This window comes from Nelumbo lutea, chromosome 2, assembly GCF_056320005.1.
Source record: "Nelumbo lutea isolate HS-2025 chromosome 2, American lotus-T2T, whole genome shotgun sequence".
In the NCBI taxonomy this organism is placed as follows: domain Eukaryota; kingdom Viridiplantae; phylum Streptophyta; class Magnoliopsida; order Proteales; family Nelumbonaceae; genus Nelumbo; species Nelumbo lutea.
In genome coordinates this window covers 3600301-3621377 of record NC_142685.1, presented here as the reverse complement: position 1 = coordinate 3621377, position 21077 = coordinate 3600301, and the positions used below count along the sequence as shown (strand labels likewise).

The 21077-nt window shown below is 36.8% G+C and overlaps 1 protein-coding gene across 1 annotated transcript; it reads left to right on the top strand.

Annotated features, from left to right (window-relative positions):
• Nucleotides 1-211: 211 nt before the first annotated feature.
• On the top strand, nt 212-17428 carry LOC148868131 (putative ADP-ribosylation factor GTPase-activating protein AGD6). Its single transcript, XM_088969532.1, has 3 exons — nt 212-1358; nt 11305-11394; nt 16752-17428. Exons 1-3 carry the CDS (start codon nt 546-548, stop codon nt 17247-17249), a joined length of 1401 nt encoding a protein of 466 aa, XP_088825658.1. The 5' UTR covers nt 212-545; the 3' UTR covers nt 17250-17428.
• Nucleotides 17429-21077: the final 3649 nt, after the last annotated feature.

Here is a 21077-nt window from a genome sequence, read left to right as displayed (position 1 = left end):
CCTCACACCTGACGCCTCACAGGCGGCTCACATTCACACATCCTATCATACATTGGGAATATCTCCCTTATTTGTTATCGAGATGTTAACAATGCACGGTGGATGCGCATGTGAGGCGCCCATTTGTCAGGAGCAGATCCCGTCACGCACCGAGCAGGCGAGTACGTACTTTGCCAATATTTTGATTGCCTCGGCAACGCGAACTTTCTGCGAGGAAGAGAAGGGGCGTGCTGAGAGACGACTCTCTCCCTCTCTCCCTCTCTCCCTCCCTCCCTCCTAACACCGAGAAGGAGAAAAAATTAATGTAAATCTACCGATCCGGCCCCGACACGCACCTTCTGAATGCTCGATCACATAGCTTAGACGCCATTCGATCTGCCTTGATTTTCTTTGTCCTAGATTTCCTGTCTCATTGGATTTTCATAAATATCTGGATTAGTCTGATCTTCTGATATTTTGGTCCATACCGCCGAATTCCTATTTCTATTTTTAACCTTTGGGATTCTCTAAATCCGATCGAGAACGTTTGGATCGATCGGGTTTCAATGGCAGCTTCTCGACGCCTCCGGGACCTGCAATCGCAACCAGGCAACAAGATCTGCGTCGATTGCTCTCAGAAAAATCCACAATGGGCGTCTGTATCGTACGGCATCTTTATGTGCCTTGAATGTTCTGGCAAGCACCGTGGTCTCGGCGTTCACATCAGCTTCGTCCGATCCGTGACCATGGACTCCTGGTCCGAGATCCAGCTCAAGAAGATGGAAGCCGGGGGCAACGAGCAATTCAACGCGTTCCTCTCTCAATATGGGATCCCTAAAGAGACGGATATCGCCACAAAGTACAACGCCAATGCTGCCAGTGTTTACCGCGATAGAATTCAAGCTGTAGCTGAAGGGCGTCCGTGGCGTAGTCCTCCAGTCGTTAAGGAAACGTTAGGGATTGGGAAGAAGAGGCCTCCACTGGCGCAGACCAGCGGTGGCAGTGGCAAAGATGCTAATTCGGGCGGTAATGGAGGTTGGGATACTTGGGACAACGATGATAGTTTTCGGTATTCGGATATACGGCGGAATCAGTCTACGGGGGATTTCAGGAGCGGAGGTGGTAGTGGTGGCGCGAGAGGAATACCTGCAAGATCAAGGTCGACCGAGGATATTTACACGAGGTCTCAGTTGGAGGCTTCAGCTGCAAACAAAGAAAGCTTTTTCGCAAGGAAAATTTCAGAGAACGAATCGCGGCCTGAAGGGGTTCCGCCTTCTCAAGGGGGAAAGTATGTTGGGTTTGGATCTACACCTCCGCCAGCTCAACGGAATAATCCGCAAGGGGATGTTATTAAGGATACCGTGTCTGTTGTTTCTCAGGCAAGAGATTTTTTTTCCCTTAGCACCTTTCTATTTTTCTATTGTAATTTGTTCTTTTTTATTTTTCTTCTACTTCATATTTGATTATACTTGTTGGTTAAATGCTAGTAAGTCTTCAATTGTGATAAAGTTAGAATCGGCCTCATGACCTTTGTCTAGTTGTCGAAAAAGGTCTTTATTGGCCCAGGTAATGCAAATATGTAAGCGAAGAAAGGAATGAAAGAAGAATCAATTAGTGGTCCTGCAGAATGCATCATCAACTAGAAAAAGAAATGACTGTTTAACCAGGCAAACCTTGTTTGATCTGGCTGAAATTTGGTGGCACTTAAGTACACTTATGATTCTTCTATACTGTAAAATTTCAGCTCAATCCAACAAGTGGAAATGCTCCAACTAAGGACTTTAAGTTGGCCGGTTTTTAGGTTCTGCAAGTCATGGTCAAAGTCTTAGTCAACAAGTTGACCAGTAGACAGTATTAGTATTTATAGTAATTTTTGTCATTACAATTTATCATAAAAGATGACTTATTATTTTTAGTAATTTCTTTTTTCTTATGTTTAGTAGAAACAGACAGTTTTGGTGTCCTAGTTTGAAAGGGAAGTTTCTATTTTTCTTGTTTGAAGTTTGAATACAAGTACAAATAGGAATTGGAAGTGCTGCTAGGTCTACAAAAGAGTGCAACAGGCCTTGTATAGAACAATTTATTCTATTCATTATTACTTTTCCCTACTAAGGACTGATAAAGAATTCTTCTTTTCTATTTCTACAATAGCCAAAAGCTATTAGTAGAATTTATTCTTACATCCTCTTCTATTTTCTCATCTTAATTTGCTCGTTAATACTTGTGGCTGAAGCCTATTGTTGAATGTTGGGAATTTTATGCTTCACTAGATTCATTTGATGTTGAGAATTGCACATATCATCGAGACAAAGTGGTTTTGGGTCACTTGGTTTCTTTTGAACAGGATAGAATTTAATATTTATGAGGGAACATGTAATCTAGTTCTCTTCAATATATGAACACCTTGAGTAGCTAAATTCATCTTGATGTAAAATGCCAACAAAATAAACTTCCACAGGTAGAATGGTACTTGGCCAGATAATTTTCTGTTGAATCTTGTTTTTTGGACAACCTATCTTTCTCAAGGGAATAGAAATTGGGATGAGATTAAAACTATGAATGAAGGATTGGGGATTACAGATAGAAGGAGCTTGTTTGTAAATGAAAATTAGGGTTTGTTCAATTGAAACACTTATAGGGTAAGAATAGGAAAAGAAGTACAATATATGGAGATCAAGTGGGCGACAGTTTACGTATCAAGCTGCAAAAAATGTTTACCATTAGTTAATAATTGAAAACTATTGGTTCTCCCATCTGCTTCAGTATACTCTTTTATTTTTTATGACAAGACTTACGTACCAAGTATCATAGTTGTCAAGGCGACAAGGCGCCCTTGGAGGCTCGCCTCGCCCAGTTGCCAAGCAGTTTTGCATTCTGTGTAATAAACTACTTTTATATTGTTGTTTTTTTTTTTGAGATTATGATTATAAAATAGACATTATTAAAGAAAAATATTCATTTTTTTGTGTTTATAATATAAACTAATCTTTTTATTATTTTCTTATTTGTTAGGGTTTAATCAGCACAAACATTGCTAACTGCTGTATTGAACCCTCAATGACTTCAAAATCTGAACCAATAAGGGAAGAACTTAAAATTTTGTCTAATGAACACATTTCTTCTTCCACATCTTGTTCTTCTTCTTTTTCTCCTTCTTCCACCTTTTCTTTTCTTCTTTTCCTATAACAAAAATAGGGGTTCAGCCCCTGTATTTTTTGAATATTCTTTCCTTTCTTCTTTTTCTTCTCATAAATATGTTGATTTTCTAGACTTAAACATGAAGTTTATAATTTTTATGAAAATTATGGATAGTTATTAAAGAAAGTTGTTTATGGAACCTAGGGAACTACCCTAGGATATGTGATTTTTACTTAAAAAAAATCCATCGCCTAGGCAACAAGGTGCCCCTTGTCGCCTAGCCTCACCTTGGCGCCTTGAAAACTATGCCAAGTATAAGAAGAGGAAGAAATGGAATCAGAATGGGATTCAGGATTGGAATTGGAACTGAAATGGGAATCCCCAAGAATTGGAATCAGAATCGCCTATTGTTGACGCCTGTTTGACTTAGATAGAAATCATAATCAGACTCTAATTGTTGTTGTTTGGTTCAATTGGAAGCCGGAATTGGGATCAACCAAAATTTCTAGTTTTGCCCCAGTTAGAAGAAGATGGGAGAAAGAAGAGGGGTGATTGATTTTTTATTGGGCTAATACTGACCGTTGATGGTATTAGTAGTGGTAGTGGCAACTGAGGGGAGGAGGAAGAGGGGGAGGAAGATGCAAGGTTTAAAATATCGATAGTTCAATACAATACGCCCCATATTGGACATATCGTATCAGTGTCCGTATGCACAGATATAGGATATGTTACAAACACAAATGTATCCCTTCTGTCATGCATATTGAAATTCGTGTCCTATCGACCAATACGCAACAATATGACGCAATACAAATCAATACATACCACTCATGCATCATTTCTCTCAATTAAAAAAAAAAAACTTGTTAATGGAATTCAAACTCAGGTCGCAAAGCAGCCAAGTCTTAAATACTCCTACCTTAAACCGCCAAGCCATCCTCCATTTTGTGTTAACAAATGAAATAAATTAAATTTTATTACTTTAGCATCCACATGGAATCCAAAGTCTAAACAAATAACATGTCTAGTTCAACAACTTCAACTAAAAATTAAAAAGAATAATATTTTAAATTGGTATTTTATAAAGTAAAGGAATAAATAATCTATCTAGTATTCAAGTTCACATTCATGCGTTGCAGTTTTGCTTGCTTCTCTCCTTCTGATTAATATAATTTTACCTTTTCAAAAAAAATCTATCAAGTTCACATTTATATCAAAAAATGATTTTTAATCTCGATAAAACAATTTTATGAAAAATATTAATAATAAAATTATTTTAGTAATTAAAAATTGTATATGCTTTTATAAATTATTAATTATAAGTTCAATTTAAATTAAATAAAAATATTGTTTACAAAATATTCGAGAATATAATATTAAATTGAAATTATCAAATCCACTAATCTACATTTAGTTGTAATTATCAAATTCGAGAATATAATATTTTTATAAATTATTAATTAATATTATAATTCGCACTTAATATTTAGTTGACATTTTTGTTAATACTAAAAAGTAAAATTGTAAGATATAATATAGTTGGTTTAATAATTAAAATACAATAGTTGCATATGTTTTGTGTCTTTGATTTAATTAGAAAATAAGATAATAATGGCCTTGTGTATGCATTAATTTGTAAAAATCTATATAATATGTGTATTAGACTCTTGGTTGATGCATTGTCAAGAAAATTGTATACAATGTTGTTAAAATCTTAGATTTATGATATGATTCATGATCTGAATCATGAATCCCAAGGGTTTCAATTTGAGCCTTATGTCTGAACCCTTCTTTGCAAAAAGTTTATGGTTTTTGTTTGAATCCTACAATTTGATTCATAAATCTTACAATCCCTACGATTTACTGTGATTCAAATAAACTTGATTAAAAATTAGTTTTCTACTTTGGCGTTTATTTGTTTATATTCAGTTTTGTCAAGGGAGAATTGCTTTATGGTTTATTTACATTATTTAAGTTTAGACATTGAGTTTATTTGCATCATATGTAAGTTAAATAGCCATTGCATGTGGATTTATTTGACTTTCAAATCAAGCTTGATTATGTCATCTTAGGCTTCTATTGTATAAGTTGTAAATTCTATTGTTTTAGATACATATATGGTAAATATGGATTAAGAATGGTATAAAATCACTTTCCCATATATAGTTAGCCTTTTAATATATCTATATTTAACTTTTTAATAAGTTATTAAGTTTGTAAAAAATAGAAATAATCTTACAATTTACGATTTTGATTCGTTTTGGCTTTCTTTACAATTTACGATACGATTACAATTTTCAAAACATTGATTGTATAATATCTATGCATCATACCATATTAGTTGTAATATATTTATTCATATATACCATTAAAAATATACATTTCTTATGTAATTATACATTATTTATGGTTACTTTGACCTTAAATTTAGTGTTTATGTATTTATGGAATTTGTATGCGTTTCCTAACGTATCCAAGCATTTCAATATTTTCCGTCTCTATCCATGTGTCTAAAGTGTATCCATATCTGTATATGTATCCGAGTTGTCCGATATGATACCCGATACCGATACTTTCATCCTTGGGAAGAAGAGATCTGGTCGGCAATTGGCAGCGGTCTTACCTCACGAGAGATTGTGATCGGTGATGACTACTTGGATGGAGGAAGGTTTGAAGGAGACACTCAGGACTAGGGTTGATTGGTGCTTCGGAATGGATGGATGTGTTTTTTGTAAAAAAAAAAATACAAAATAGAGAGGTTGGAATGGGAACCGTATTCCTATGGGGGTCAGAAATGGCCATTCCCCATATGGGGGAATCCCATTTCGATCAACCAAACGGTTGGTCCAATTCAAAGCGCCTATTCCTACGAACCAAATAGACCCACAGTGTCAAAGTACTCATGTAAGAGGATTTTAACCCTAATTCTCATGGTATGGAGGAATCTAGGACCATGTAGGCAATTGGTAGGGTTGAGCCAGAATGTTGGTTATTTGCTCTTCACCCACTCTCCACCAATGTACCCCTAGAAATCAAAGGCCCAATATAAGAGAAGATCTCTGATAACACAATCAAATACAAACATGCCCAAAATAAAGTCTCCCTATTAACCCCTTGTTTTGCTAAAGCACAAGCCAAACCATTTGCTGACCTCCTAACCCAATTAAACTGTGCTTTGAGCTCCCTTGTCAAGTTTATAATTTCCTTTACATGTTGTCTAAGGGACCAAGTGCCCAAATTATTTGTTTGCATCCAACCAACGACCAATTTTGAATCCTCCTCCACTTCTAACTATTGAAATCCCAATTGTTTAGCTAATTTGAGCCCTTGAAGGAGTGCCATTAATTATGCTCTTAGTGAGTCACCCTCACCTGTTGGACCAAAGAAAAGGGCAAAGACTCTTGCTTCCACATCTCTAAACACACCCCCAATTCTAAAGGACTAGGGTTGCCTATAGAGCAGTTATCAAAGTTCAATTTCACAATATGTTGTAAAGGAGGGGTTCCATCCTCATGAATGGTTGGAGGATGAGTGGAGGAACCTGCTACTATGTTCACCTCTGAGCAAGTCATCTACAGAGAAATCCTTGAAGAGGTCCATAGTTTTCGACCAATGTATGGCCTTGATGGTGATCCCTTCTACAGGTTGAAGCGATGTTTTTTCTTGCCCTTGGAAAATCCCGTTATTTCTCTCTTCCCAAACTACCCAAATAATAGTTGCTCTTGTTGTTCTCCACAACACCCTTCCCTTCTTCTTTCGTTGTCAAAATAAGCTAGAGTCGAAAAGGTCCGCCACACTTGAGGGGTGAATCCACCTATAATCAAAGAGAAAAGAGAACTATTCCCAAACATGAGTTACAAAAGGACAAGATATTAATAGATGTTTCACCATCTCACCACTATTCAAGCAAAGTCCACAAACATGTGGGGATTGACACTAGTTTGGTCTCTTTCTTTGAATCACATCCGAAGTGTTAATTCTTTCGGAGAACCACTTCCCAACAAAAAACCCTTACCTTTGGAGGTACTAGATCACACCACACTTTTTTAATAGGAAAATAATTAACCACATTATTAGAGTTCAACAAAGTATTGAAAAATGAAGAACAAGAAAATCAACTTGAGGAAGACAACCAAATTCTACTATCAAGCCAAGACTAATGCAGATACACTGAGCTTAGAAGAGAAAAAAGCTCATCTGCCAAACCCATTTATGAGTCCCTCAAACCTCTCCTTAAAGATGGGTTCCTGATCATTTATTCGCTCTCTTTGGACAAGTTTAAAATCATAATCCCTGGTAGATTAATTATCAAAAGAAATTCCATCAAGGTCTTTGATGTCCACCCAATGTGGATAGTAAGATGATTTTGTTTGTGTTATTTATATTGAGAAAGAGACAATAATTCATCCCTAATCCCACTATGTGTCCCCCAACTTTTGTCCATCTTACCAAGCCCATTTTTTTTCTCCAAGCATAGCACAAAATTTTGTGAGGCCCAAATTTTCAGGCTCTAGCCGAACCTGAAGCCTGAAAAAAGTTCAGGTTGGACTTAGCTGGGCTCAGGTTGAGCCTGCCCAGGTTGCAGCCCTAGTTGCAAAATTCACAGCACCTTTCTTTTATTGTTTGAACTTTGAACTTGACTGTTGCTTATTCTTTTATCTTCTTTTTATGGTTCAGTGGAGTATATAAAGTTGTTTAATAGCCAAGTATGACCAGATAGCATTCATAAAACAGAGCTGGGTGGACAAAACGAAGGGGTGCATCTGGAGTACTATGTGATATGAGAGAACCGCCACTTAGGTTAAAAGGAAAATTTTATAAAACAGTTGTAAGGCCAGTAATATTGTATGGAGCAGAGTGTTGGGCAGTTAAGAATCAACATATGTCCAAAAGAATTTTTTTCTGAAAAGTAAAATAAAAAATTTATTAGAACTTTAAAAAACAGGCCAAATACAAGCATCTTCCAGGTGTTAGGATAACACTCGCCCAACATATGGTAAAAACAAGAACAAGAGGGTACAATAGAAAGTCCTGAACAGCATTTTAAAAGTCTTCATCAATATAATCATATTGTCCACCTTCTTCATTCCATGCATCTCCTCCTTCCCCAACAGCGGTCTTCCTTGAGATCTCCTCCCTCTTCTTTTTCAAATGCTTCGAAAGCCCTTCTAGCGAAGTCCTCTCCCCCCCATCCCCCCCAAAAAAAAGAAATAATAATAATAATAAATAAATAAATAAATAAAAACAGACCTAAGCTTTTACCCCACCTTAACATCCTGTCAACCAGACACTTAATCTCCACTCCCCCCCCTTCTCACCTATGTCCAAAAGATGATGTAGCAGAAATGCAAATGTTTAGACGGAAGAATGGGAAAACTAGGAACAATAGAATCAGAAATGAGCATATCCTTAGGAATTTAGGAACAGTCCCTATAGGTGATAGGGAAAGGTAGACTAAGGTGGTTTGGTCATGTGCAAAACAGCACCAGTGAACAGAAGTGATTTGTTGCAAGTTGAAGATGACCCACCTCAACATCCTGTCAACCAGACATTTAATCTCCACTCTCCCCCCCCCCCTATGTCCAAAAGATGATGTAGCAGAAATGCAAATGTTTAGATGGATGAGTGGGAAAACTAGGAACAATAGAATCAGAAATGAGCATATCCTTAGGAATTTAGGAACAGTCCCTATAGGTGATAGGGAAAGTAGACTAAGGTGATTTGGCCATGTGCAAAGGGGACCATCTACAGCACCAGTGAAAAGAAGTGATCTGTTGCAAGTTGAAGGGTCTAGAAGAGCTATGGAGGTCCTAGAGGACATGAATTGGACTGGTGCAAAATGATTGAGGGCCTACAATATAACAATGTATATGGCACTGAACAGAGTGGAATGGCAGAAGAGGGTTCATGTAGCCAATGCCATATATAGTCCGAATATGGCTTAGTTGAGTTGAGTTGTGTCAGAGTTCCAATCAAATGCTATAAATTTTGTTATAGAATGTTTTGCCTTGCATTATATTTGGGGCATCTCAAGATATTTGTTTGGGATTCAACTGCAACCAATATCTTGCATTCTCTATATGTCAATCCTATCTTTCTACCTGGAGGAACAACCTCTATCCTGGGGAATGCTTTTAAAGGTTTTGTTTTTATCTATGCTCCTTATCTAAGGTGACATTGTGATAGTTCCCATGAAGTGCTGATTGAAGTTGATTCATTTGGATAAAAGTGATAAAGCATGGCTCAGTTGCATATATGGTATTGTATGCTCTATCACTCCCATGTTCTGTCTTCAACAAATATTTTTACTTGTGAAACAGAAACTCAAACACGAATACATTTTTCATGACAAATTCAAAATATTATTTTGCTTAAATGAGATTGGCGAAAGATCATTACTTCTAGAGTGAACAAGTATATACCTTGGAAGCTTTTAGAGATGAGTATGTTGGGTCTAAGTTTGTAAGTGCAGAAAGAGTAAAACCTTGGAGGATCCACAAATGCATAGCTTTTATTTAAGATTGGGGTGGGATTTGAGGTTTACTTTTTGAAGGATGTATGCTGCAGTTCAGTTTATGTTGTTTCCAAGATTTCTTAATCAACACATTATAGCCTCAAATAGAGACTTATTAGTCAATAAACACCATGATCCACACAGTAAGGTTCCCTTTTTGGCTTTGGTCCTTGTTCCACATCTTTTCAAAAACAATTGTTCATTAAGAACGTTGCTGATTATTGAAAATTTCATAAGATCTCAGTCTGGACTATGACATTGTAGTTCCCACTTACATGCGTTGCCAGTTTGAAAACAACTGGTAAGTGGATTTATGACTGCTCTTATTGGCAATGTAGGAAGGTTTCTCTCCACTCACATTGGAAGGTGATACTCATTGTCTAATTTTCTAGAGGACCTAACAATTGGCAAAAAAGTTCAGTAATGAATCAGTTTGCAGGTCAGTTCTGTTGGATTTAGTATAGCTGGTGCTTTACAAGGTCAAACAGCATTTTCCTTTACCTCTTCTCTCTGTCAAGAGTGTAAGCGCAAAGACTCCAAATACCAAAAGTTGCTGCCTTTGGTTATAAAACCTTGCAGAAATGGGTCGTAAAGACCATAAATTACAAACCAGGAATCCAAATCCAAACCAAATGAGCCAAGGAATTATGGGTGATAAATGATCCTTTAGTGTTGTTGTCTGAAAGCAAGTTTTATTTTCTTTGTTCTTTAATTTGGAAATTCCTGGTGCCAACATAAGTGGCCTTCTTGTTCGTAGTATGTGGATCAATTCATATATCCTTTTGGTATGTGATGTGTGGTATCAGACTATCAGGAAAACTAAGAGATGTGGTATCTGCTTGGGTGGCTCTGAAGCTCACCTGTGGAGGATGGATTCCATGGGAATGTTATATGTAGTTGCTTGGACAGTCTTGAATGGATTTTTTTTTTAATTATTTTGATTGATACCTGGAATGGATCGAGGGATTTTTGATAATATATGAAGATGAGAAGATGGTGGAGGTTGTAAATGAGATACTCTATAGTCTATAGACTCTATACTAGACATCCATATATTCCTTGGGTCCTTTTGGACTCCTTACTAGAATAGGCAAAGAATTCAGTTTTCTTAATGGCTTTCCCCTTCTATTAATAGTTGTTACAATTTCTTGTTATTTATATGAAAAATTAAGGCTTGCATGTTTGCATGAATCATACAGGAACTTTCATATTAGTAGTGCCCGTCTGGGAGGGCTTTCATGCAGCGGCTTCTGGCATTCAAAGGTAGGCCCCACATAGAAAGCCCTCAAGCCATATTTGGTGAAAACCTCGAAAGCCAAAAACATATGCTTGTGAGCTGAGAATTTGACTTTCCAGTGTAGCTATTTCTGGTAGCTTCTCCAAAGCAACTCAGTCAATGAAGCTCAAGCAACGTGAAAACCCTCCCAAACGGGCCTGCAATTTTATGGTTGAGGCTTTGTTTCCATCATTTGATATTGTGTCATTTTCTTTTTAGGAGTTGGGTCTGGAATGTTGACAGAAACATTATAGATGACGCTTTTCTTCTTCTTTCCTTTCCACATGGATGATTTTCTCCAGTCTCCATCCATTTCCATTGATATGATTATTGGACGTTAATTGCTCTGACTGCTATTTTATTGTAAGTTGATCTTTTCACCACCTGTTTGCTTCAGGGACTTGGTAAGCTATCTCTTGTTGCTGCTGCTGCTGCTCAGTCTGCTGCTAATGTTGTCCAAGCAGGCACAAAAGAGTTCACTTCCAAGGTATATGGCCTTTCTGATTAATTGAGTCTTAATTTTTTAGCCCTATGCCACTATGTTATTTTTCACCCAAAGACAGTGCTGTAAGGACCACCTTTCTTTCATTCTTTTTTCCCTTCCTTGTTTGTTTGACCTCAGAATCCCTGATTTTCACTGGAGTCTTTCATTTGCCACTTTGCTTCTATGTAAAAGGGCGGAAAACAATGTTTTTGGCCATAAAAGGGCCAAAAATGTAGCTGACTTTTTATAGATTAAGTTTCTTGCCCCTTTCACAGTGAAACAAGCAGGGTAGAAAGGAGATGATTGTAATTCATTGGTATAGCCTCTTCAGACCACTTTATCTTAAATGAATGATTCCATTGTAATATTTCTTTACATTTTAGAATTTAGAATACAAAGTCTCCATTCTATGTTTATAAGATATTTACCAGAAGAGACCCATTGATGCACAGACTGGTGTTAAAAGACGCCTTATGTTCTATGGGGGAGTGATTTAGTTCAGATTCCCAATAAAAAGGAAACTTAAATGGTTGTCGATGGGTTTAAATAGCCCCATGTTTGATTTTTTTAATGCAGAAAAAAACCACAAAATTCAAGAGGGTTGAGAAGTAATATGAGGAAGAGAGAGAATAAGCTGATGTGGACAACTGTGTTTTAAGTATATAGAATAGATTAGAACATGGTAATTTTATGTTTTCTTGAAATTCAGCTCATTTTTAGTTTTTCTTAACATACTGAAATGGGTCTATTCATTGTATATGCAAAACAAAAATTGAATGCTTACATTTTGCATGGCAACCAAGATGGTTACACTGATCCTTCTTGAATTTTGTCTTGCCTTTCTATCTTCCAATCTTGGGGCCCCAGTTTGAGTTGCAATAATGCTAATTTATATCTGTGATTTAGCAATGGAACTACCACATATTATAAGAATTGTTAAGAGTGGACGTTCAGGGGTATTTTAGTTTGTTCACATTGTTGTATGCTTATTATTTTATTACTAGTTTGTCCAAGTTTAAGTTGCTGTCCCCACACTTAGTGAGGGGCAGTATTGTCATTGTATGATTAAGGGATAGCCATATAATGAATCGGCCGACTGGGAAAGAGTATTCTTTTCTCTCCTCCCTGCTTCTATTCTGTCTCCCTTCTCTCTCTCTCTCTTTTCTGTTTGTGTGTCAGAACTCTAAACCTAGACAAAGCCGAGATTTATTTCATGTTATCAGAGAACTAAGAAGGGCTTTCCAAAGCTGCAACCACTTCTTTGGGTTTGTTCTACATTCTCTGATTTGTTTCTACTAAGGGAGACAGGTTAGTAGGGCTTCTTTGGTTTATATCTCCCCTCTTCTTCTCTTCTTTAGTGCTGTCACCATGGGTGACAGGTTGGTGGTGTGTGTAGTGGTGACCAAGAAGGTTATGTGCTTTGGTATGTGACTAGAGTGCAGTCTAGATGTGCTGCAGTGGTGCTTGTGCTATATTTAGATGATCATATGCTGCTGAAACCTTAGATGTGGTGTTGAGTGTGAACAGCATAGAATTCTGTCCGAAAGGTGTTTGATTAATAGTCGTTGTGGGGTAACAGCATAAAAAAGTGTTTGATTGTTGACATAGTGTGGGCAGCAAGCTGTGCTTTTTCCCTCTTTGCTGTTGTTCCTTGACTAACTGTTATAAGATCATCATGGCAGCATCTGGTAGTGCTGTAGTGGTGAAAATAAGTCCAACACTTCAGTTCAATCTGGAAATTTTCAATTAAAGGTGACAACCATTAAGCTAAATGGAACTAATTATATACCTTGGTCCAAGTCAGTGGAAGTCATCCTTAAGGCAAAAGGGAAAATGACGTATTTGAAGAATGAGAAACCAGCAGCGGATAGTGGTGACTGGTGAGCATGTGATTGGGAGTAAGAAGATGCTTAAATATTAATGTGGTTGTGGAATAGGATGGAACCACAGATCAGTGCCAATTTTATGTTTTCTGATACAACCAAAGAAATTTGGAAGCATGCTAAGAGGCTGTATTTTAAAGGACAAGATTACACATATCTATCAATTGTTTCAAGAGTATTTACGGCTGCAACAGGGTGTTAAGGGTGTAGAGAATCACTATGCTAGCCTTGAGAACATACGGAATGAACTTGAGACTTATCAGCCCCTAAGTTCAGATATCAAATTACAACAACAGAGAGAGCAATTTGAGGTAGCACGATTTCTTTCAAGATTGAGACCAAAGTTTGAACCTGTTTGTGCCCAAATTCTAGGCGGTGTTGAACTTCCATCATTAGAGGACATCTTTTCTGGTGTGCATTGGGTGTCTTTTGTCTCTATGGAGACTGTTACTGGGCATGATAGGTTTGCATTAGTAGTGACAAGAGGGGGAGGTTGTGGTTGTTCTAGAGGTGGTAGGATGATAGGTTAGAATAATCAAGGTGTTTTTGATTCATAGTTGTCAAGCCTAGGCGGCAAGGCGTCCTTGGAGGCTCGCCTCGCCTAATCGCCATGAAGTTTTCTATAGTGTGTTATAAAAAACCTTTATATTCTTAATTTTTTGAGGTTATAATTATAAAATAGACATTTTTAAACTAAAATATTCATTTTGTGTTTATATACTAATTTCTTTTTATTATTTTCTTATTTGTTAGGGTTTAATCAACACAAACATTGCTAAATGCTATATTGAACCCTCAGAGACTTCAAACCCTGAACCAATAAGCAAGGAAGAACATAAAATGTTGTCCAATCAACACATTTTCTTCTTTTTTCTTCACTATTTTGTGTGTGTATATACTGATTTCTTCTTCTTCTTCTTCTTCTTCTTCTTCTTCTTCTTCTTCTTCTTTTCTTTTCTTCTTTTCCTATAACAGAAATAGGGATTCAGCCCCTATATTTTTTTAATTTTCTTTTATTTCTTCTTTTTCTTCTCATGAATATGTTGATTTTCTATACTTTAACATGAAGTTTATACTTTTCTTATGAAAATTATGGATATTTATTAAGGAAATATGATTATGGAACCTAGGGAATTACCCTAGGATACATGTTTTTACTTAAAAAAATCCATCAACTAGGCGCCCGCCTAGGTGACAAGGTGCCCCCCTGTCGCCTAGCCTCGCCTTGGCGCCTTGAAAACTATGTTTTGGTTTCAATCCAATCTTTCATGAAAAAACAAAACATATAGAGGTTGATTGTCACTTTATTTGGGGACTAGGAAAAGTCGATGAATAATACTACTATAAATTCTGTCTGGTCAGATGGTCAATGGGCTGATCTTTTCAATAAGAGCTTGAATGGGGTGATAGTGACTTATCTTTGTAACAAGCTGTGTATGTATGATATCCATGTCTAAGAACATAGACTTGCAAACCGCCATGGACCCGGCCAAGATCATCCAATCAGGTCCAGTCTAATAATCAACCTAGGTAAGCATGTATTAGAAGATTCCAGAAACCAACTTCTCCACTTAATAAATAGGAAATGTAAAATAATAAATTAGAGAACCCTCACACCATCAGTCCCAAATCCTCTTTCAGTTTCTCCCTATCCTCTCGCTTCTCTCAAATCATTGGCAACCTGTAGAGGACTACAGTGGCCTAATCTCTTGCTGGAGGGTATGTAGCGCAGCCCATTTGAGGCTCTGGCCATTTTCTTCTTCCCCCAACCTCATTTTCCTCAAACCTTTGGGTATTCGACCCTCACCACCATATCCACATTCCTACATCATTCTCCAGCTTGAGGGTGAGTGTTAGGAGTAGATGTTCGGAAGTATTTTAGTCTATTCACTTTGTTTTTATGTTTATTATTATACTACTAGTTTCCCTAGTTTAAGTTGCTGCCCCCAGACTTAGTGAAGTATGGTATGTCATTGTATGATTAAGGGGTAACTATATAATGGATCAGCCAATTGGGAGAGAATACTCTTCTCTCCTCCTCCTGTCATCTTCCATTGGCTCTTCTTTCTCTTTCCTCTGTTTGTACAGGTTAGAACTCTAAACCTAGACAAAACCGAGATTTATTTCAAGAACCAAGTAGAAAGGCTTTCCCTCCCTACATGGCATCCTGCAATCAAGGGTTCTTGATGCCTGGGTTCTGAATGGATGGGGTTCCTTTTTCAAAATTCCTGGCTGATCACTTACTGAGAGAACTGCCTATGAATTTTTTCTTGAAGAATCCAGTTACATTCATTCATTCAAGTGTTCATATTACATTGCTATATCCCTATAAAATTTGTACACAATTAAGTGTGAAAATAAAAAATGGATTATAGTTCATAAATTATAAATTCCGATATCTAATGGGATAATACTCATAATTTGCGAGGAGGCAATAATATATGTCATTATAACATATAAAACCAAACGGCCAAGCAATGATGTGTGTCTCAGAACCACTTGGAAAGAAATCATTTCATTTCATTTTGTTTTACAAGTTCGCCATTTAAAATGGCATTAACCTAAAAGAAATGGAAATGATGTTCTTTATGATTTTGGGAGTGAAGTCTTTTTCTTGTTCTTTGACACTGAGATAGTGACTCTATCTCAGTTGCAAACTTATGGGTTCAAGTATATGGAAAACTCAATTGATGTCATTCATTCTATGTTACCATTTAAGTGTTATTTATTTATTTATTTTGGCTGCGTTTGGAAACGATGCAAATAAATGTGAATGCAAACATGTAGAGTGTAAAACAGTCCATATAAATTACAAAGTTGGGTTAGTTTTGCATTGACAAATTTACCTTTTTATCAAACAGGTTTTTAGCTGTAATGGATGCAAACACAAATTCCAATAGAACATATGCCTTTTATTTATCACAAGCCCACTTGAATGCATGTACTACATCTTATTATCAATGTAAATATGCATTGGAAAATGTGTTTTCTGTCATTTGTCAATGCATAAATGTATTGTTTTGCCAAACACAGGCAAAAGTGAACCAGAGTGCAAATTTACCCTGAACCGGGATTTACACTCCATTTGCATCATTTCCAAACGCAGCAACATAAGTGTTTTAGTTTACACTTTAAAGTTACAAATTATCAGTAGTTTAGATTTCCCTCTCAATTTTGATCATTGGGTCACTCGGGGGCATTTGCCTTGCCCATTTAACCTTGGAACCTGATTGCCTAAGAAAGCTCTTCACTAGCACAACCTGACTTGCTTTTTCAGTATGTTTTTTTAATTCTAATTTGGGTTATTCTAGACATATATTCTATTTATTGAGCAGTATCATAAATTTTTGTACTGTAGATGCCTGCAAATAATATTTACTTTTAGCGACTCTGCCATTTGTCTGGTATATATATTTGATGATTTTATAAGTATATGAATAAATTTCTATTTAAGTAAAATACACAACTGTTTTACAGGTAAGAGATGGAGGTTATGATTACAAGGTAAATGAGACAGTAAATGTGGTCACTGCAAAAACTACTGAGATTGGGCAAAAGACCTGGGGAATTATGAAAGGAGTCATGGCAATGGCTTCACAGAAGGTTGAAGAATACACAAAAGAAGGCATTACTTGGAAGGCTGATAACTGGCAGCAAAACGATAGCGAGAGAAATGGCTATTATCAGGAGTTCAGACAGGAGAGCAAGGGGTGGAATTCTTCTGGAGGGTATTCCTCGTCGGGTAGACAGTTCAACTCTGTCAGTTCTGGCTCTTGGGATGACTGGGACAGCAAAGACAATAGAAAAGACGAGCCCAGAAAGGGTGCATCATCTCAGAATGGTGACAGCTGGACTGGGTGGGATGATGCTAAAGATGATAGCTATGAGAGTTTTTACTCAGGTTCGTCCAGTAAGACCCTGGGGGAACAGAATGGGAAATCAGATGCCCAGTGGACGGAGGGTGGCTTCCTGTAAGGTTAGTAGTTTTTCTGTTTTTTTTTCTTTTTTGTTAATTCTTTTACATGCTAAATAGGAATGAAGGGCTTGTGTTTTTCAAGATATTCGACAAATTTGCAAGATGTGGGAACCTCTGGTTTGAAATTTCAACTGTCTGAATTTGTGAACACTAATAGATAATTATTGTTTCTCGGTCATGTTCGTCACTGTTTCTTATTTTAATACAATGATGTTACTATTTAGCAGTTAGCACCAAGAGGGTGCATTAGGGGTCTGGGAAATAGACTAAGCTGTTAACGTTCCAGATTTAACCTAATGAATTTATCTGACAAGTATCTGATCCCAATATCTAAATGACGGGCAAGAGTGGGATGTGGCAATTAGCTGCATCCTGGTTTCCTGAGAACAGTTCTGTTCTGCCTACTCCGTTTGGTTGTAGTTTAATTGAAAATGTCCAATTTTTTTGTTAAAAAAATCACATTAAGTTTGTCAATTGTCACCATTTAATTCTATATTTCTATTATATGATATCATAACCGGTTCCTCTCATAAATTTTGTATTAACGTTTTATCCAAATGCATAGGAGTGCAAATTCTGGTTCGTAGCGCAGTTGGTTCAGGTCTTACTACGCTCTAGGTTTTATTTTACCTCGTAACCAGAATTTGCATTCTTTTTTCTTCACTAGTGCTCAGTGCGTGCCCCGCCCTTTGGCTTCGCTTCGACTAGTTGTTTATTTTCATTCATCAGATTCTCAAGAGAGGGCTTAACTAGCACATGGAAAAAGGATACACAATCCGGAACCATCTCTCCTAAAGAAATGTTGTGGCTGACAATTATCTATACAGGTTTTGTCTTATTCATTAACACAAGAACACAGATACAGCCACAGGACAGACAGGCATAAATCACAGAAAAAACAAAACAACGGCTACAGATAACACCTAACTATCAAACGAAGAACAAGAACAGAAAGCTAAATCCAAATTCAATACATCTGAGACAAAAAGGACTAGACGAATTAGATTTAAAACTTGAACAAAATCCCAACTTTGCCGCAGCATGAGCTGCACCATTTGCCTTCCTCGGGCAAGTATTGAAACCTGAAATTTCTTCTTCTTGCAATAAGTAGAATATCCCTGCAGCAGAACGATATTTCTGGGTCTTTGCAAACAATCTGATCATTCAAAGATTTCACTAAGTTGGCACAATCAGATCAGTTTCAAAACAGATATCTGAGTTGTTCGTCTGATCTGCAAATAGGACCACTTCAAGGTGAGCTTTGGCCTCAGCCATTAGGAGAGAAGCATTAACAGGACCAAAAGAAGCCTGTCTGATTGACTCCAAGAAACCACCTTCCATGTAAACTTTCAGTTTTCCTTGACCCGGTGGAGCCTAAAAAAGTCTTCTTTCTTCTGACTAATTTTGGAAGAGCTTTTTGATCTCTGCTGCCAAAGAAGAGATCTCTCCAGTGAGTAAATGAAACAACAACCAGAGGATTAATATTTTCTTTTTCAAAAAAGGAAAAGATTTCTATCTTTCCAAATACCCCACAGAACCATTGCAATATCTGCTAGTTGCTTCAAATTAGCCTTTCCTAATTGAAAGACAATGTTCATCAGCCAATCCCTGAAAAATCTGAAACATCAAACCAAAGTCTGGGTTTATGCCACAACCCGATCCCAACCAGATGCACTTTAACTTATCGCATAATAGGAGAGCATGTAAAATGGATTCAGGCTCTTTACCACATCTATCACAGAGGTCTGAGTCACCCAAACCTCTTTTAAACAGATTTTCTTTTACAGCTATTCCATTTACACAGCATCTCGATTGGTTCAATTGGGAGACTACACACTAGGTTTGGGCCGGTGGAAAACATGGGCATGCCATTCTGTATCATATGAAATTAAAAGAATCTCTCGCAACATGGTTTTTGTTATCCATCAGTGCAAGGTGTCTTTCCTTCCTTCAAGGGAGGCCAAAGTTTTTTCAACGATTAACCACAGAAACTGTGCCTCTTTTTAGCTAAATTGCATATGTGGTTTTGTATAGGTTGTGTTGCCTTTTGAATTGCCCTTGACATGGCTCAGACATGATAAGCTACCAAAAAATGGCAATTTTGTTTAGAAATATTAACCACATACAAAATTTTCACTTTTTTGTTTGTTTTGTAATTATGATTTGCACTCTTATCTGATACAAAATTTATACTTTGGGCTAAGTTTGGAAAGAGCACAAATGCAAATATGTACAGTACAAATACATATAAAATAATACAAAATATAAGGTTTTGCACTCTGCATATTTGCATATTTAGGCTATATTTGGTTTGAAGGAAAAAGTAGGGAAAGGTAGGGATAACCTAAGGGAAAGGTAGGGATAACCTAAGGGAAAGGTAGGGAAAGTAGGGAAAAAAAGAAAAAGGTTTCCCTACTTTCCCTTCCATTCCCTACTTTTTCCTTCAAACCAAACACAACTTTAGGGAATCCAACTTCTATGGCTGGTCTTAGACTTCAAATTGGTCTATTTACCAAGGCCTTGTTTGCGTCTTGGTAAAATGACTTACCTGAGTAAATGCATTTATATGAGCAAGTGTTTCTTATCCGGATAAGAGCACTTACCAGTGTTTTTTATTCTTTAAGTAAAGGTGCAGAGTGACCAATTTATCCAAAAATGTGACATTATTGAAGGGACAATATTGTCCCATCACATATTGACATCTTTGATATGCATGATTAAGTAATTTATCCAAGTCTATTACTTCCCCAAATAAATGAGTCGTTCGAGAATCATTCTTTTTTGTAGGATCCACTAATATCGAAAAATAAATGAGGGTTTTTTCTTCTTTCCGGGACCTACCAACTTACTCACCCCTACTTCTCATGAAACGAGCAAGGCCTAAGTATTGTTGAAAAAGTACTGCAATTTTTCTAATCTTATTTATTACTTGTTTAATCTTCTGATGGGTTTAGAAATTAGTACCAATAACAAGCTAGAAAAGCAAGGTAATTCACCTCTTAATGTTGTGATTTCGAAGAGGGGTTGCAATTTCTGACCCCAACCCACGTGACCTATCCAATCCATTCACTTGTAACCCTCTCTCTCTCTCTCTCAAACAGGACAACCGGATTCAGTCAGTACAAGTTCCGCTCGAACAGTCTTTATAGCCTTGTATTAGGAATATCTCCCTATGAAATAAAGCATAGAAATATGGAGATGTTCCTAATACAAGGCTGTTCTAATGGTGTTCTAACCCAACTTGTACTGACTGAAGCCGATCTCCTCAGAGCGATTGCAGTTTCTGACTCTAACCCACGTAACCTAATCTAAGTATCCAATACATCCACTTATAAGCCACTCACTTGAAATGTGGGTTGAATCTCTCTCTCTCGTTCCGGTTCTGAACAGGACCTATTTCAGTCTCAGAACGAAGCTGATCATTAATTAAAACAATTGGGTCTAAATTGATAAGACCTGATTACATCCCTGAAACTTCCATGGCTAAGCAAGGAAGAGTACCAAATGGAATATAGCTGTCCTCCTCGACATCTCAATTAGTTAACACTTAACAGAATCTAATATATGTTAATCAAGTAGCAATCTTCTTATACTAGAAAGAAAATAAAATAAAAAAAAAATCTGAAATTAAACACTATTCAAGTATTGACAAAACTTGCTAAAAGACCTCTTTCTTCAGAAAAAAAAGGCCTTAAAGAAGCTTGAACAACTTTTGTATTGAGCAATGAAAGTATATTGAGTGATTAAAATTTATTTGAAAAATATTCACGTAAGGTTTGAATTTTACCAGAGTAGCAAACTCTTCTTTGTTTTGTTGTCATTTCTTT